This window comes from Triticum aestivum, chromosome 2A (genome assembly GCF_018294505.1).
Source record: "Triticum aestivum cultivar Chinese Spring chromosome 2A, IWGSC CS RefSeq v2.1, whole genome shotgun sequence".
Lineage (NCBI taxonomy): Eukaryota > Viridiplantae > Streptophyta > Magnoliopsida > Poales > Poaceae > Triticum > Triticum aestivum.
In genome coordinates, this window is record NC_057797.1 from 712,905,135 (window position 1) to 712,924,328 (window position 19,194).

Consider the following 19,194-nt stretch of genomic DNA (forward strand, 5'->3'; position numbering starts at 1 on the left):
TCTTACAAAGTGAATCTCGAATTCGATGTGCTTGGTATGTCGACGATGAACGGGATTGGCGGAGAGGTAGACGGCAATACGGCTCATACATTGTCGCAGAAGAAAAAGATCGCATTGTCGATGGAGCAATGGAGTTCGACAAGTAATTGCCGGAGCCAACAACATTCAGCTATCGTGTTTGCTACAGAGTGGTACTCTGCTTCCACGCTCGAGCGTGTCACGGTAGTTTCTCGTTTAGACAACTAGGAGACGAGACTTGTTCCAAGGTAGATGCAATAGCCAGAGGTGGAGTAGTGGGTGTCGGGACATGCCTTCCAATCAACATCGGAGTAGGCAACAATGTTGAGATGTCAGGAGTCGAGGATCCATGAAACCATGCCATGCAAAGAAGTGCCACGAATGTAGCGGAGGAGACACTTTCAAGGGCGAGTTCATGCCCTTTGGGGCGTGCATCTGCAAGCAATCTGGCCAACCGCGTAGGCGATGTCCGGCTATGAAGAAATGTGGTCTGCGTAACCATAGAAAAAGACATGCCAAATCATCATCTCCTTCAACCTATGGATAGTAGTCCCCACAAAAAACCCTCGTTTCTAGATGTGGCATGTTTATGGCTTGGAAAATGGATTTTAATCGAGCCAGGCAGGTTCTCTGCTCCCTTCCTCATAAGTGATAGTTTGGTTAACTATAAGGCCAAGGGAGTCTACAGCTTGCTTTAGTACAAGGCACCTGCTTACGGTGATTCGGGTTGCATGTAACTTCATATACAAATAGAAAGTGATTCATTAGCAAGTGTCACCATGTTGGGGAAGCATACATGAACGACAAACAAAACCAAGAACGTGAAATCGACAGAAACACGTAAGCAATGAAGCCTCACTGTGGGGAACAGATGGACAAACTGCTCCTCATCCATCAAAGAAGAAGCCTCAATGCCCAAATAAAACACGCGTTGCTAGCCCCACGCTGCAAAACCGCTTGTTTACAGGAAGCTGGCATCTACTGGATCTACAACTCCGATAGGAAAAAAAACAATTAGCCGATCGCTCAGAGCTCCTTGGATAGCAAACATGAGCTCGAAGAGCACCTCCAGCTGACCAAGGTGAGGGACTTATGTAGAGCGGCAGTGGCGAAGGATAGAGAAAGAAGGAGAAGAAAAGCAAATGTCATCTTTCGCCCACCCAAGGGTTAGGGTTATCTTTTGAAAGAATCTCTTGTATCAACAGATGTGAGAATCGGTCGTGCATATTATCATATAGAAATGTGAATCGAGATGCATCTGGATGAGAGTTTGGCTTTCTTTTGGCAAAAACTAGATTGTTTTCAGCAAACTAGCAATCTGTAGAGATGACTGATATGTCCCACTGCTTCCTCAACTTGAGCAGGAAACTTCCAACCAAGTAGGAGGGAGGGGCACTCTCAAATAGGAATGCAAACATAAAATGCGTGCTCTTGAGTGTCAATTCCTCTTCTGACTGAAGTGAATAACAAACATTCCTTCCATTTGGACAATGAATAATGAGAGAATCGTAGAAGATATCGAAATCTGGGGCTAGGGGACGAGATAAAGACAATGACAACACGCAAGTGAACGAACTAACAAAATCGACCACAAAGAGTCATACACGTGGACACAGTCCCAAAAACAAAGAAAGAACGAACAATGAAAGCCAGGTAAAAAGAGAGACATAACACAGTACAAAGCCAAGGAGAGCACATCCTTTTACTAAGTGGAGCGAGTGTCGCAGGCTTACCGACAAACACTCACCCTGCCCTTCCCTCTAACCCAAGCCACTGGCACGGAGGCCAACATAGGAGAGTCACCGTTGGACGACGACTGGGTACACATAGCATACGAACCGTCTACCGGCCAAAGAAGGACGGAACCAACACGGTTCCATGCGGACACTAGCCGGATACAACCAACCAGAGAAACGAACAATACGCCACGCGGTCGCCGATCGGATAAAACTAGCTATGCCGAACGAACACGGGTCCACCCGAACACTGGCCAAATAGGACCAGATGGACGGATAGGCAGGAACCAAAGGTAATAGTCGGGCACAAACCAAAGAATGAACCCATCTTTATCTAACTGGCGAGAGGCTTGCTTCGCAATGTCTCCAACCGCGCTGGCCTTAAGAACCACTTGGGTGTTAGTCGTTATAGCCTGGTGGGTCCGAGTAAGATGCACAAGCCGCTCGACACGATCGCACATAGTCGGGCGGGTTCCACGCATGACAGTCGCCTCTACCCGGTGGCCTAATGCTATTTGTGAGCTGCGTTGTGATTTTTCTGAAGAGGAGGGAATGATGCAGTATAATAGAGATAAGTATTTTCCTCAGTTATGAAACCAAAGTTATCAATCCAGTAGGAGAATCACGCAATAACTCGTTAGCAGCACCTGCACACAAAATAACAAACCTCACAGCCAACGCGAACAAGGGGTTGTCAATCCCTTGACGGTTATTTGCAAGATTAAATTGTATGGTGATAAGATAGATAGATCGAACAAAAATATAAAATAAAATAAATAAAGGAAAAGTGCAGCAATGTATTTTTAGGATTTTTAATATATGATAGAAGTAGACCCGGGGACCATAGTTTTCACTAGAGGCTTCTCTCTTGAAAATAGCATACGGTGGGTAAATAAATTACTATTGGGCAATTAATAGAAAAGCAAATAATTATGACGATATCCAAGGCAATGATCATGTATATATGCATCACGTCCGAGACAAGTAGACCGAAACGATTATGCATCTACCACTATTACTTTACAGATCGACCGCTATCCAGTATGCATCCAGAGTATTAAGTTCATAAAGAACGGAGTAATGCCTTAAACAAGATTACATGATGTAGACAAAGTAAACCCACGCATGAATAAACCTCCATCTTTTTATCCTTAATAGCAACGATACAATACGTGTCATGTCCCCTGAGATTGAGCAACACAAAATCGAGCCCATTACAAATCACCTCTCCCATTGTAGATAAATCAATCTAGTTGGCCAAACCAAATCAATGGATCGGAGAGAAATACGAAGCTATAACAATCATGCATAAAAGAGTTCAGAGAGAACTCAAATAATATTCATGGATAATTTGATCATAAACTCACAATTCATTGGATCCCAACAAACACACCGCAAAAGTGATTACATCGGATAGAACTCCAAGAACACCGAGGAGAACATTGTATTGAAGATCAAATAGAGAGAAGAAGCCATGTAGCTACTTACTATGGACCCGTAGGTCTGTGGTAAACTACTCACGCATCATCGGAAGGGCAGCAAGGGTGATGTAAAGCCCCTCCGTGATCGAATCCCCCTCCGGCAAAGTGTCAGAAAAGGCCTCCAGATGGGATCTCTCGAGAACAGGAACTTGCGGCAACAGAAAAAGTATTTCGTGGTCTCCTCTGTTGGTTTCCCAATTTTAGAGAATTTATAAAGGTGGAGTTCGGTCAAACGGAGCTACGTGGGCCTCACAAGCCATCAGGGCGTGCCCTACCCCCCTGGGTGTACCCTCGTGGGCCACTGCTCCATCTTCTCGTCTCCTCCAGAAGTTTCCAGAGTCTCTTATCTCCAGAAAAAAATCTCCAAATGTTTCATGGCATTTGGATTTCGTTTGGTTCTGATATTCTGAAAAATCAAAAACAGGCAAAAAACAACAACTGACACTGGCCACTAAGTTAATAGATTAGTCCTAAAAAATGATACATAATTGCTTGTAAATGTATATAAAACATCCAAGATTGATACTATAATAGCATGGAACAATTAAAAGTTATAGATACGTTGAAGACGAATCACCCAAATATCATATAGCCCCACACAAGCGAACGAAATGGCACACGCGGGTCGAGGGCAATGGACGGCAAATGGGGTGACCCTGTGCGTGCCCTAGGGCCACACGTCATGGACCCTCGAGGATGTCGGCTCGGTGTGGAGCCCAAGAAGATCAAACGGCCGGGAGGACGCTAGGGAGCCAGTAGCACGCGCCACGAGCAAAACGGGCGGCGCAGAGAGCACTCGGAAGCAGGGATGCCCCTAGGAGGCGGGTACTCTGGCATTCTTTATAGGAGTAATAGCCAAGGAGAATTGGTTCATCATGTTGGATCCGAACTTGATGGATCCAGTGTCGCAAGAATTTTGGGAGAAGGCATGAATGGTGATCATGCGTTCCTGGTACCTAGGAGAGGGAATGGTGGTTGCACACACCGAAGGAAAAGGAGGGTGACACACACACCCGAGGAGAAGTGTATTGTGCACATGCGGGCAACATGTAATTTGTACATGTCGCCAGTTTATATGGTTTTATTCATGCAACTTGTTAAAAACTACTGCATGTTTGCTTGATGTGCTAAACTTTTACCCACTCCGGTCCTTTGTACTCTACACACACACATCAAATTTATATTAAAAATTGTCAACGTCTACGATACAAAATACATATACTATGAAACTACATTTGACAATGAATCTAATAATATTGATTTAATATTGTGAATGTTGATATTTTTTCTATAAGTTTGATCCAAATAAAGATACTTTAGCTTTGGACAAAACTTATATGCAGACTAAAAAGGATCGGAGGAGTAAATTTGAAGGCAATTGAAGTGAGTGAACGGGGAAATGGAAAAAAAATGAAAGCTGAGATATGACGACTTTGAGTTTGCGTGTCCTTTAACCAATCTCTAAATGTATATAAAGTGTGCTCCATATGCATTACAACAACTACAGATAAAATAACTCATTGCTCTACTCTCTAAATTCATTGAATGAACGATTTTCAACAAAATTGCTACAACAGAGTGACCCTTTCTTTTAAAAAGACTAAAAATCTGATGTTAGATCTTTAAACATGACAAACTGAATGTTTTAACTAAGGGTGTGGCTGTTGGGGAACGTTGCAGAAAACAAAAATTTTCTTACGGTTTCACCAAGATCCATCTATGAGTTCATCTAGCAACGAGTGATTGGATGCATCTACATACCTTTGTAGATCGCGAGCGGAAGCGTTCAAAAAACGGGGATGATGTAGTCGAACACGACGTGATCCAAATCCCCGGAGATCCTAGCACCGAACGGACGGCACCTCCGCGTTCAACACATGTACGGTCAGTGTAACGTCTCCTTCTTCTTGATCCAGCAAGGGGAGAGGAGAGGTTGAGGAAGATGGCTCCAACAGCAGCACGACGGCGTGGTGGTGATGGAGCTGCAGTACTCCGGCAGGGCTTCGCTAAGCACTATGGAGGAGGAGGAGGTGTTGGAGAGGGAGAAGGAGGCAACCAAAGGCATAGATCAAAAGCCCTCCTTCCCCCACTATATATAGGAGGGCCAAGGGGGGGCGCCGGCCCTAGGAGATCCAATCTCCTAGGGGGGGCGGCGGCCAAGGGAGGTTTCCCTCCCCCCCAAGGCACCTAGGGGTGCCTTCCACTAGTGGGACTCCTCCCGTTTGGAAACCCTAGGCGCATGGGCCTATTGGGGCTGGTGCCCTTGGCCCATGTAGGCCAAGGCGCACCCCCTACAGCCCATGTGGCCTCCGGGGCAGGTGGCCCCACCCGGTGGGCCCCCGGGACCCTTCCGATGGTCCCGGTACAATACCGATAACCCCGAAACTTGTCCCGATGGCCGAGATAGCACTTCCTATATATAATTCTTTACCTCCGGACCATTCCGGAACTCCTCGTGACGTTCGGGATCTCATCCGGGACTCCAAACAACATTCGGGTTACTGCATATACATATCCCTACAACCCTAGCGTCACCGAACCTTAAGTGTGTAGACCCTACGGGTTCGGGAGATATGTAGAAATGACCGAGACGACTCTCCGGTCAATAACCAACAGCGGGATCTGGATACCCATGTTGGCTCCCACATACTCCACGATGATCTCATCGGATGAACCACGATGTCGAGGATTCAAGCAACCCCGTATGCAATTCCCTTTGTCAATCGGTATTTTACTTGCCCGAGATTCGATCGTCGGTATCCCAATACCTCGTTCAATCTCGTTACCGGCAAGTCACTTTACTCGTACCGTAATGCATGATCCCGTGACCAGACACTTGGTCACTTTGAGCTCATTATGATGACGCATTACCAAGTGGGCCCAGTGATACCTCTCCGTCATACAGAGTGACAAATCCCAGTCTCGATCCGTGTCAACCCAACAGACACTTTCGGAGATACCTGTAGTGCACCTTTATAGTCACCCAGTTACGTTGTGACGTTTGGTACACCCAAAGCACTCCTACGGTATCCGGGAGTTACACGATCTCATGGTCAAAGGAAATGATACTTGACATTGGAAAAGCTCTAGCAAACGAACTACACGATCTTGCGCTATGCTTAGGATTGGGTCTTGTCCATCACATCATTCTCCTAATGATGTAATCCCGTTATCAATGACATCCAATGTCCATAGCCAGAAAACCATGACTATCTGTTGATCAACGAGCTAGTCAACTAGAGGCTTACTAGGGACATATATGGTCTATGTATTCACACGTGTATTACGATTTCCGGATAATACAGTTATAGCATGAATAAAGACAATTATCATGAACAAAGAAATATAATAATAATACTTTTATTATTGTCTCTAGGGCATATTTCCAACAGTCTCCCACTTGCACTAGAGTCAATAATCTAGTTACATTGTTATGAATCGAACACCCATGGAATTCTGGTGTTGATCATGTTTTGCCCTAGGGAGAGGTTTAGTCAACGGATCGGCTACATTCAGGTCCGTATGTACTTTAAAAATCTCTATGTCTCCATTTTGAACATTTTCACGAATGGAGTTGAAGCGACGCTTGATGTGCCTTGTCTTCTTGTGAAACCTGGGATCCTTGGCAACTGCAATAGCTCCAGTGTTGTCACAGAAGAGTTTGATTGGCCCCGACGCATTGGGTATGACTCCTAGGTCGGTGATGAACTCCTTCACCCATATTTCTTCATGTGCTGCCTCCGAGGCTGCCATGTACTCCGCTTCACATGTAGATCCCGCCACGACGCTTTGCTTGCAACTGCACCAGCTTACTGCCCCACCATTCAAAATATACACGTATCCGGTCTGTGACTTAGAGTCATCCAGATCTGTGTCAAAGCTAGCGTCGACGTAACCCTTTACGACGAGCTCTTCGTCACCTCCATAAACGAGAAAGATGTCCTTTGTCCTTTTCAGGTACTTCAGGATATTCTTGACCGCTGTCCAGTGTTCCTTGCCGGGATTACTTTGGTACCTTACTACCAAACTTACGGCAAGGTTTACATCAGGTCTGGTACACAGCATGGCATACATAATAGATCCTATGGCTGAAGAATAGGGGATGACACTCATCTCTTCTGTATCTTCTGCCGTGGTCGGACATTGAGCTGAGCTCAATTTCATACCTTGTAACACAGGCAAGAACCCCTTCTTAGATTGACCCATATTGAACTTCTTCAATATCTTATCAAGGTATGTGCTTTGTGAAAGACCTATGAGGCGTCTCGATCTATCCCTATAGATCTTGATGCCTAATATATAAGCAGCTTCTCCAAGGTCCTTCATTAAAAAACTCTTATTCAAGTAGGCCTTAATGCCGTCCAAAAGTTCTATATCATTTCCCATCAAAAGTATGTCATCTACATATAATATGAAATGCTACGGAGCTCCCACTCACTTTCTTGTAAACGCAGGCTTCTCCATAAGTCTGCATAAACCCAAACGCTTTGATCATCTCATCAAAGCGAATGTTCCAACTCCGAGATGCTTGCACCAGCCCATAAATCGAGCGTTGGAGCTTGCACACCTTGTCAGCATTCTTAGGATCGACAAAACCTTCCGGCTGCATCATATACAATTCTTCCTTAAGGAAACCATTAAGGAATGCCGTTTTGACATCCATTTGCCATATCTCATAATCGAAGAATGCGGCAACTGCTAACATAATTCGGACGGACTTCAGCTTCGCTACCGGTGAGAAAGTCTCATCGTAGTCAACCCCTTGAACTTGTCGATAACCCTTAGCGACAAGCCGAGCTTTATAGATGGTCACATTACCATCCGCGTATGTCTTCTTCTTAAAGATCCGTTTATTTTCTATGGCTCGCCGTTCAACGGGCAAGTCAGTCAAAGTCCATACTTCGTTTTCATACATGGATCCTATCTCGGATTTCATGGCTTCTAGCCATTTGTCGAAATCCGGGCCCACCATCGCTTCTTCATAGTTCAAAGGTTCACCGTTGTCTAACAACATGATTTCCAAGACAGGGTTGCCGTACCACTCTGGTGCGGAACGTGTCCTTGTGGACCTTCGAATTTCAGTAGGAGCTTGATCAGAAGTATCATCATTAACTTCCTCTCTAGTCGGTGCAGGCACCTCAGGAACATTTTCTTGAGTTGTGCCCTTTTCCGGTTCAAGAGGTAATACTTCATCAAGTTCTATTTTCCTCCCACTTACTTCTTTCGAGAGAAACTATTTCTCCAGAAAGAGTCCGTTCTTGGCAACAAAGATCTTGCCTTTGGATCTTAGGTAGAAAGTATACCCAATGGTTTCCTTAGGGTATCCTATGAAGACGCATTTTTCTGACTTGGGTTCGAGCTTCTCAGGTTGAAGTTTCTTGACATAAGCATCGCATCCCCAAACTTTTAGAAACGACAGCTTAGGTTTCTTCTCAAACCATAATTCATACGGTGTCGTCTCAACGGATTTAGACGGAGCCCTATTTAAAGTGAATGTAGCTGTCTCTAGAGCGTATCCCCAAAATGATAGCGGTAAATCAGTAAGAGACATCATAGACCGCACCATATCCAATAGAGTGCGATTACGACGTTCGGACACACCGTTACGCTGAGTGTTCCAGGTGGTGTGAGTTGTGAAACGATTCCACATTTCCTTAAGTGTGTACCAAATTCGTGACTTAAATATTCTCCCCCACGATCTGATCGTAGGAACTTTATCTTTCGGTCACGTTGATTCTCTACCTCATTCTGAAATTCCTTGAACTTTTCAAAGGTCTCAGACTTGTGTTTCATTAAGTAGACATACCCATATCTACTCAAGTCATCAGTGAGAGTGAGAACATAACGATATCCTCCGCGAGCCTCAACGCTCATTGGACCGCACACATCAGTATGTATGATTTCCAACAAGTTGGTCGCTCGCTCCATTGTTCCGGAGAATGGAGTCTTGGTCATCTTGCCCATGAGGCATGGCTTGCATGTGTCAAACGATTCATAATCTAGAGACTCTAAAAATCCATCAGCATGGAGCTTCTTCATGCGCTTGACACCAATGTGACCAAGGCGGCAGTGCCACAAGTATGTGGGACTATCATTATCAACTTTACATCTTTTGGTATTCACACTATGAATATGTGTAATATTACGTTCGAGATTCATTAAGAATAAACCATTGACCATCGAAGCATGACCATAAAACATATCTCTCATATAAATAGAACAACCATTATTCTCAGATTTAAATGAGTAGCCATCTCGTATTAAACGAGATCCTGATACAATGTTCATGCTCAAACTTGGCACTAAATAACAATTATTGAGGTTTATAACTAATCCCGTAGGTAAATGTAGAGGTAGCATGCCGACGGCGATCACATCGACATTGGAACCATTCCCGACGCGCATCGTCACCTCGTCCTTTGCCAGTCTCCGTTTATTCCGCAGCTCCTGCTGTGAGTTACAAATATGAGCAACGGCACCGGTATCAAATACCCAGGAGTTACTACGAGTACTGGTAAGGTACACATCAATTACATGTATATCAAATATACCTTTGGTGTTGCCGGCCTTCTTGTCCGCTAAGTATTTGGGGCAGTTCCCTTTCCAGTGACCCTTCCCTTTGCAATAAAAGCACTCCGTCTCAGGCTTGGGTCCATTCTTTGACTTCTTCCCGGCAGCTTGCTTGCCGGGCGCGGCAACTTCCTTGCCGTCCTTCTTGAAGTTCTTTTTACCCTTGCCCTTCTTGAACTTAGTGGTTTTATTCACCATCAACACTTGATGTTCCTTCTTGACTTCTACCTCTGCTGATTTCAGCATAGCAAATACTTCAGGAATGGTCTTTTCCATCCCCTGCATATTGAAGTTCATCACAAAGCTCTTGTAGCTTGGTGGAAGCGGCTGGAGGATTCTATCAATGACTGCATCATCCGGGAGATTAACTCCCAGCTGAGTGAAGCGGTTATGTAACCCAGACATAGTGAGTATGTGCTCACTGACAGAACTATTTTCCTCGATCTTACAGCTGAAGAATTTGTCGGAGACTTCATATCTCTCGATCCGGGCATGAGCTTGAAAAACCATTTTCAGCTCTTCGAACATCTCATATGCTCCATGTCTCTCAAAACGCTTTTGGAGCCCCGGCTCTAGGCTGTAAAGCATGCCGCACTGAGCGAGGGAGTAGTCATCAGCACGTGTCTGCCAAGCGTTCATAACGTCTTGGTTCTGTGGGACGGGTGGATCACCTAGCGGTGCTTGTAGGACATAATCTTTCTTGGCAGCTATGAGGATGATCCTCAGGTTCCGGACCCAGTCCGTGTAGTTGTTGCCATCGTCTTTCAGCTTGGTTTTCTCTAGGAACGCGTTGAAGTTGAGGACTATGTTGGCCATTTGATCTACAAGACATATTGTAAAGTTTTTAGACTAAGTTCATGATAATTAAGTTCATCTAATCAAATTATTAATGAACTCCCACTCAGATTAGACATCCCTCTAGTCATCTAAGTGTTACACGATCCGAGTCGACTAGGCCGTGTCCGATCGTCACGTGAGACGGACTAGTCATCGTCGGTGAACATCTTCATGTTGATCGTATCTTCCATACGACTCGTGTTCGACCTTTCGGTCTCTGTGTTCCGAGGCCATGTCTGTACATGCTAGGCTCGTCAAGTTAACCCTAAGTGTTTTGCATGTGTAAAACTGTCTTACACCTGTTGTATGTGAACGTAAGGATCTATCACACCCGATCATCACGTGGTGCTTCGAAACGACAAACTTTAGCAACAGTGCACAGTTAGGGGAGAACACTTCTTGAAATTGTTGTAAGGGATCATCTTATTTACTACCGTCGTTCTAAGTAAACAAGATGCAAAACATGATAAACATCACATGCAATCAAATAATAAACGTGACATGATATGGCCAATATCACATAGCTCCTTTGATCTCCATCTTGGGGCTCCATGATCATCTTGTCACCGGCTTGACACCATGATCTCCATCATCATGTCTCCATGAAGTTGCTCGCCAACTATTACTTCTACTACTATGGCTAACGCGTTTAGCAATAAAGTAAAGTAATTCACATGGCGTTTCTCAATGACACGCAGGTCATACAAAAAATAAAGACAACTCCTATGGCTCCTGCCGGTTGTCATGCTCATCGACATGCAAGTCGTGATTCCTATTACAATAGCATGAACATCTCATACATCACATATAGATCATTCATCATTCATCACAACTTTGGCCATATCATATCACAAAGCACTTGCTGCAAAAACAAGTTAGACGTCCTCTAATTGTTGTTGCAAGTTTTACGTGGCTGAAGTAGGTTTCTAGCAAGAACGTTTTCTTACCTACGTGAAAGCCACAACGTGATTTGTCAACTTCTATTTACCCTTCATAAGGACCCTTTTCATCGAATCCGCTCCAACTAAAGTAGGAGAGACAGACACCCGCCAGCCACCTTATGCAACTAGTGCATGTTAGTCGGTGGAACCGGTCTCACGTAAGCGTACGTGTAAGGTTGGTCCGGGCCGCTTCATCCCACAATACCGTTGAAGCAAGATAAGACTAGTAACGACAAGAAAGTTGACAACATCTACGCCCACAACAAATTGTGTTCTACTCGCGCAAGAAGAACTACGCATAGACCTAGCTCATGATGCCACTGTTGGGGAACCTTGCAGAAAACAAAATTTTTCCTACGGTTTCACCAAGATCCATCTATGAGTTCATCTAGCAACGAGTGATTGGATGCATCTACATACCTTTGTAGATCGCGAGCGGAAGCGTTCAAAGAACGGGGATGATGTAGTCGAACACGACGTGATCCAAATCACCAGAGATCCTAGCACCGAACGGACGGCACCTCCGCGTTCAACACACGTACGGTCAGCGTAACGTCTCCTTCTTCTTGATCCAGCAAGGGGAGAGGAGAGGTTGAGGAAGATGGCTCCAGCAGCAGCACGGCGACGTGGTGGTGATGGAGCTGCAGTACTCCGGCAGGGCTTCGCTAAGCACTATGGAGGAGGAGGAGGTGTTGGAGAGGGAGAAGGAGGCAACCAAAGGCATAGATCAAAAGCCCTCCTTCCCCCACTATATATAGGAGGGCCAAGGGGGGGGGCGCCGGCCCTAGGAGATCCAATCTCCTAGGGGGGGCGGCGGCCAAGGGAGGTTTTCCTCCCCCCCCCAAGGCACCTAGGGGTGCCTTCCACTAGTGGGACTCCTCCCGTTTGGAAACCCTAGGCGCATGGGCCTATTGGGGCTGGTGCCCTTGGCCCATGTAGGCCAACGCGCACCCCCTACAGCCCATGTGACCCCCGGGGCAGGTGGCCCCACCCGGTGGGCCCCCGGGACCCTTCCGGTGGTCCCGGTACAATACCGATAACCCCGAAACTTGTCCCGATGGCCGAAATAGCACTTCCTATATATAATTCTTTACCTCCGGACCATTCCGGAACTCCTCGTGACGTCCTGGATCTCATCCGGGACTCCGAACAACATTCGGGTTACTGCATATACATATCCCTACAACCCTAGCGTCACCGAACCTTAAGTGTGTAGACCCTACGGGTTCGGGAGATATGTAGACATGACCGAGACGACTCTCCGGTCAATAACCAACAGCAGGATCTGGATACCTATGTTGGCTCCCACATACTCCACGATGATCTCATCGGATGAACCACGATGTCGAGGATTCAAGCAACCCCGTATGCAATTCCCTTTGTCAATCGGTATTTTACTTGCCCGAGATTCGATCGTCGGTATCCCAATACCTCGTCAATCTCGTTACCGGCAAGTCACTTTACTCGTACCGTAATGCATGATCCCGTGACCAGACACTTGGTCACTTTGAGCTCATTATGATGACACATTACCGAGTGGGCCCAGTGATACCTCTCCGTCATACGGAGTGACAAATCCCAGTCTCGATCCGTGTCAACCCAACAGACACTTTCGGAGATACCTGTAGTGCACCTTTATAGTCACCCAGTTACGTTGTGACGTTTGGTACACCCAAAGCACTCCTACGGTATCCGGGAGTTACACGATCTCATGGTCAAAGGAAAAGATACTCGACATTGGAAAAGCTCTAGCAAACGAACTACACGATCTTGCGCTATGCTTAGGATTGGGTCTTGTCCATCACATCATTCTCCTAATGATGTGATCCCGTTATCAATGACATCCAATGTCCATAGCCAGGAAACCATGACTATCTGTTGATCAACGAGCTAGTCAACTAGAGGCTTACTAGGGACATATTATGGTCTATGTATTCACACGTGTATTACGATTTCCGGATAATACAGTTATAGCATGAATAAAGACAATTATCATGAACAAAGAAATATAATAATAATACTTTTATTATTGCCTCTAGGGCATATTTCCAACAGTGGCTTGGTCTCAGTCGACTGAGACCTAAGTCTTGGTCAAGTGACATAGAAGAAGAAGAAAAAAAATTGTATGAATCTTTCTACAAGATCAAAGGAATATAGCATTAACTGAGACATAACGAAATTTCAGTCGACCGAGACTAGCAAAACTGTTTAACCAATGCCTAAAATCTGGCGTTCGCCAGATATTCGGGTCCTTTTCTTTCCATGCGACACAGTGGCTTTGTAGTATATTCCTGAAAAACAGAAAAAATGCGGCTAATGCGGCTTTGTGGTAGTTTATCTGTACCACATTGCAGATTCCGCCTATGGCTGTTTTAAGTTTTAACGGGGCCTGTCAAACAAAGTGAGACCAGCTCTGGTCAAACCCTTGGATGGCAGGTATATCAAAATCGTGAACGGCACTCCAAGTTACCCTATAAACAATTTCTCATTTCCTCAATGCTTCCATTTGATAACGACAGCCCAATTTTTTAGGACTTAATTTGCCGGCAACAAGAAAAGCTAAACTTTTACTGGGACTTTACAAATACTCCTCTACGCGGCTCTCTTCTTAATTGCTCCGAACTTGCGGCCTCTGTACTCGTCTCACATTTTGTTATCACTCTCCTCCGGAGCGTAGTACTTGTCGTGAGTGGATGCAGCTAGCCATGGCTGCCCAAGACGAGCAGCAGCGGCCGCTGCACATCCTCTTCTTCCCGTTCCTAGCCCCCGGCCACCTCATTCCAATAGCCGACATGGCCGCGCTCTTCGCCGCCCGTGGCGTCAGGTGTACCATCCTCACAACGCCCGTCAACGCAGCCATCATCCGCTCGGCCGTCGACCGTGCCAATGACGCTCTCGCTGGCCCGGCCATTGATATCTCCGTCGTGCCGTTTCCTGACGTCGGGCTCCCGCCGGGCGTCGAAAACGGCATGGCCCTTAGATCCCAGGGCGACCGCGACAAGTTCGCTCGAGCGGTGCAGCTGCTCCGCGAGCCCTTCGAACACTTCTTGGTTCACAACCACCCCGACGCGGTCGTGGCCGGCAGCTACTTCCACTGGTCCGCCGACGCTGCCGCGGAGCACGGTGTCCCACGCCTCACCTTCCTCGGTAGCAGCATGTTCGCGCGGTCCTGCAGCGAGAGCATGCTGCGCAACAACCCATTGGCTACTGTCCCCGACGACCCCGACGCGCTCGTTTCCCTGCCGGGGCTGCCGCACCGTGTCGAGCTGAGGCGGAGCCAAATGATGGACCCCGTGAAGCAGGCGGACCACTGGGCATTCTTCCAGAGCGTGAACGCCGCGGACCAGAGGAGCTTCGGCGAGGTTTTTAATAGCTTCCATGAGCTGGAGCCGGACTACGTCGAGCACTACCACACGACCCTTGGCCGGCGCGCGTGGCTCGTCGGGCCGGTAGCACTCGCCAGCAAGGACATGGCTGGGAGAGGCACCGACGCGCTCTCACCGGACTCGGACAACTGCCCTGGGTGGCTGAACACGAAGCCTGCTGGCTCGGTGGTGTACGTCTCCTTCGGCACACTGATCAGGTTCTCGCCGCCGGAGCTGCACCAGCTCGCCCGCGGCCTCGAACTCTCAGGCAGAAATTTCATGTGGGTGACGGGCGCCGCGGGCCCGGACCCTTCAGAGTGGATGCCTGAAGGCTTCACCGAGCTGATGGCACGCGGCGACCGCGGGTTCATCATCCGAGGCTGGGCGCCACAGCTGCTCATTCTGAACCACCCTGCCATTGGTGGGTTCGTGACGCACTGTGGTTGGAACTCGGCACTTGAGGCCGTGAGCGCCGGTGTGCCGATGGTCACGTGGCCGCGGTATGCAGATCAGTTCAGCAACGAGAAGCTTATTGTGGAAGTGCTCAAGGTGGGCGTCAGCATCGGCGCCAAGGACTACGCATCGTCCGTGGAGACTCACCAAGTGATCGGCGGTGAAGTAATCGCTGAATCCATCGGAAGATTGATGAGCAACAACGAGGAGGGCGGTGCCATAAGAAAGAAGGCCAAGGACCTCAGTGTGAAGGCAAGGACCGCGGTGGAGAATGGTGGATCTTCGTACAATGATGTTGGCCAGCTGATGGACGAGTTGACGGCCCGCCGGAGTTCAACGAAGGTTGGAGAAATGTAAAAAAATGCTTGGGTTGGCATATATGACAAACATTCGCCACGAGAGATGGAGTATTTGGGAAAGTTCGTCGGGCAGTTTCAGTGTATTTGAAGAATCTAGGTGGCTTTTTTAAAAGTCAAATACACCACGGATGCATCAACTTGTCTGGTACGATCACTTTGATGCCTAAACTTATAAAATACATAAAACTGATGCCGTAACTTGTTCGAGCGTTTAAATACGGTGCCTCCGTCCGTATCCGGGCATATAACTGCCCACATGACGTGCCAACGTGGCATCGGCCCAAAAGACAATGGGTGTGAGAGGAGTGTGCTGGTTGTTTTACAAAAAACTCCTTATACATTATATAATTTTCACAAAAGCTTTTGACATTTTATTTAAATATGTCAAACTGCATTGATCGCACCTATTACATTTAGACCTGGCATGTCAGCACATGGAATAAAATAGTAATAACAAAAAAAAGCACCCGGCAGGATTCAAACTCGAGGGCGCGCAACTCTAATTAATGGGGCGACCCATTTTGTCCGTTTGAATTATCCGGACACAAAAATTGGCACAACGAGGCGACCCAAACGGAAGCGCGTGTCCGTCTGTTGTCCGCTTGCCATCCCTCCCGACCCAAACTGAGCACAAAAATGGGCTACAAATGGGTCTGCGCGGACAAAAGCGGGCGCTCTCGTCGTCCGCTCTCGTCTGTTGCCTTCCTCTCATGTCCGCCCTTGGACCCACGTATCAGTGACCGGGTGAGAAAACCACCCCAGCCGCGACCCCACCCCACCTCCGCCTCCTCCCACAGTTGTACCAGCAGCAACTCCCTGTCGGCGGCGATGCATCTCTTCTCGGGCGGCTGTGGCCGCGACCCCCACCCCGCCTCCGCCTCCGCCTCCTCCCGCCGCGTCCTCCAGCTTGCCGCCGCCTCCTCCAGCTCGCCGCTGCCTGCTTCTTCTTCCTCATCGCCTTCCTCCGCCTAAACTTCCCCTCCTCCCGGTCCACCGCGTCGTCCCTTGCCGGCCCTCGCACCCGCCTCACCCCGAAGGCCGGCCCTCCGCCGCGACTGCATGGCGACAGAGGCCGCCGCGGCCGCCGTCGCCTCCAGGGAGCTCTACACCGGATCCAGTTCGACGACGTGGGCGGCGGCGCGTGGAAGCAGGGGTGGGAGGTCGCCGTCGGAGCTGGCCGTCGACTTCGCCCTCCCACCTCGATCTCGTATGCTCCCAGTGCAGGTTGTGGTGACGGAGGAACGCGGCGGCGCCGGTAGGAAATCTGCATCTTGCTTGTCCGCTTTGGGTCATCCACGAGCGGCGCGTTGGGTGCATCCGCAGACCGTGCGTGTCCGCCTCATGTCCGCTAGGCGGACAGGCGACCCAAATAGACAAAAAACGGATAAAATCCGTGTCCGTTTGGGTCGCCCATTGGAGTTGCTCTAATCACTACGCCTATAATAGTTGACTGTGGAATATCCTAATATGCTTCTATTTATCAAGAAACCGGGTGAAATAATAAAGAGAAATAAAAAAGAAAACGTTGATTCGTGGCAAATTGAAAAATAGAATATTAAGAAAGTCTCATGTTTGAAAAAAAAACTATTCAGCATATTACCTGCCATCAACTTAATTTTTTTAGTGATTTTACAAAAAATCATCATATTTTTGGAAAATTCTCACGTGTACTAAGAAATTATAAATGTGTTTTTAAAAAATGTCTGTCATGCATTCAAAAAATTTACAACATCTATTTCATAAAATGTTCAATATGTATTAAAAAATTAGTGTAAACTTATTCTTACATTTCTACAAACACATTTAACATGTGTTAACACATTTATAGAATTTATTGTTTCTACACAATGATTTTTAATACATGTTAAACAATTTTCAAAATAATGTTGTTGATTTTTAATAGTTATGTATTCTAAAAATACAACGAAGATACAAAATAATTTTGTGTGCTTGTGGTCCTGAGTGAAGATGTAAACAAATTTTTAATATTTTATAATATATGTTGAACTGTTTAAATCAACATAAATTTTAGAAAAAGTTCATGGTTAAATCCTTGAACTACAAATAATAATAAAATAGAATAAAAAGTTTTAATAGACAATAATCACATATTGATAATTATTGTATTTTAATATTAGAATATTGTATATCATAAAAACCAAACAGTAACTTAAAACATAATAGAAATTGCAGAGCGGTAGATAGACTTTCTAGCTAACAGTTGTACACAAGTACTATTTGTTTTGGTGGCTAGCATGCGTACTAGCTATTTAACCTAGATGTCCCAGGGTCGAAACCAATTCAAAGACTCGGTTTATTTTTTTCCTGTTATTGGCATACACAGAGCAATGGCTTATATGTGACTTTAATTAAATCTTAGGGAATTTTTTGCACACAAAAACTCATACGCATTTCACCCAGCACAAGCATCGCTCACACCCACTGACATCTGGGTCAACCACCAGCTGTCACTCCACGTGGACAGCACATACGGTGGCATACGGGCGGAGGCACCGTATATGCACCGTGCAACAAGTTATAGCACCATTTCTATGTATTTTACAAGTTTAGGCACTAAACTGGCCGCAACAGACAAGTTAAGGCACCCGTGATGTATTTAACTCTTTTTAAAACTTGTCATTTCTTTAATTTCGAGTGTAGAAAGTCATCCAAACTGCATCGTAGAATCAAGATCGTGTGGCGGTTAGGGCGTTCACCGGCAGTTTTTCCCTAGAGAATGTTCGCCGGTTACTATTTCCAAAAGGTCTTACTAGTCCCTTTGATATGGCGAGCACTAGGAGCCGGTCGGCCGGCCAAAATTTTGGTCGGACGCCATGCAGCCATGCGATTGGAGGCCTCCGCATCGTTGGATCTCCCCTACTCCTTCTCCCTCCTCTCGCAGCTCACCCATCACCCGCTTGTATTTTGGCCACACTCCGCTACTGGTTAGTACCAACAATCCAATGCCATTGCACCATCATTTCATTCCTTTTTCTTAGGTAAATGGTCACTGATGGGCAACCAGCTAGCGATTGCTCGGTCAGACGACATGCACGCAATTGTGGACACTGCGGCATCGCTTTCTTTCAATACCTCTTGGAAGCAGCCATAGCCACTCGTTTCTTCTCCCACGTGACTCCTTCCTCATTTCCGTGTCTCCACCGCCTTCCACCATGGGAAGCCAATATTCCCGACGAGATCCATACACCCACTTGACTCCTCCTCTTTTCCTTCTCAGGCACACCACCCTCCTCGTCATTGTTGCGCGTTTCTACTTCGCCCCCATGCACACACACCTTGCTTGTTTTAATGGCTAAGGTTGCCCGCGTCACGCCTCTTCTTCGGCGGCATCGCGAGGCCTTGGTGCCAGACTCCATGGTCGAGCTCTCTGCTTCAACCACCCGCACGCTCTAGGGTGTCCTCCTGCGTCGTTT

At 46.9% G+C, this 19,194-nt stretch overlaps 1 protein-coding gene across 1 annotated transcript; it reads left to right on the forward strand.

Moving 5' to 3' along the window:
• Positions 1 to 14,288: 14,288 nt before the first annotated feature.
• Positions 14,289 to 15,766, forward strand: LOC123186109 (anthocyanin 3'-O-beta-glucosyltransferase-like). Its single transcript, XM_044597902.1, has one exon. It carries the CDS (start codon positions 14,289 to 14,291, stop codon positions 15,756 to 15,758), a length of 1,470 nt encoding a protein of 489 aa, XP_044453837.1. The 3' UTR covers positions 15,759 to 15,766.
• The last annotated feature ends 3,428 nt before the right edge of the window (positions 15,767 to 19,194 follow it).

Bases quoted from the DNA above. Each gene is read 5' to 3' on its own strand.
- LOC123186109 (XM_044597902.1), top strand. From the start codon at position 14,289: ATGGCTGCCCAAGACGAGCAGCAGCGGCCGCTGCACATCCTCTTCTTC.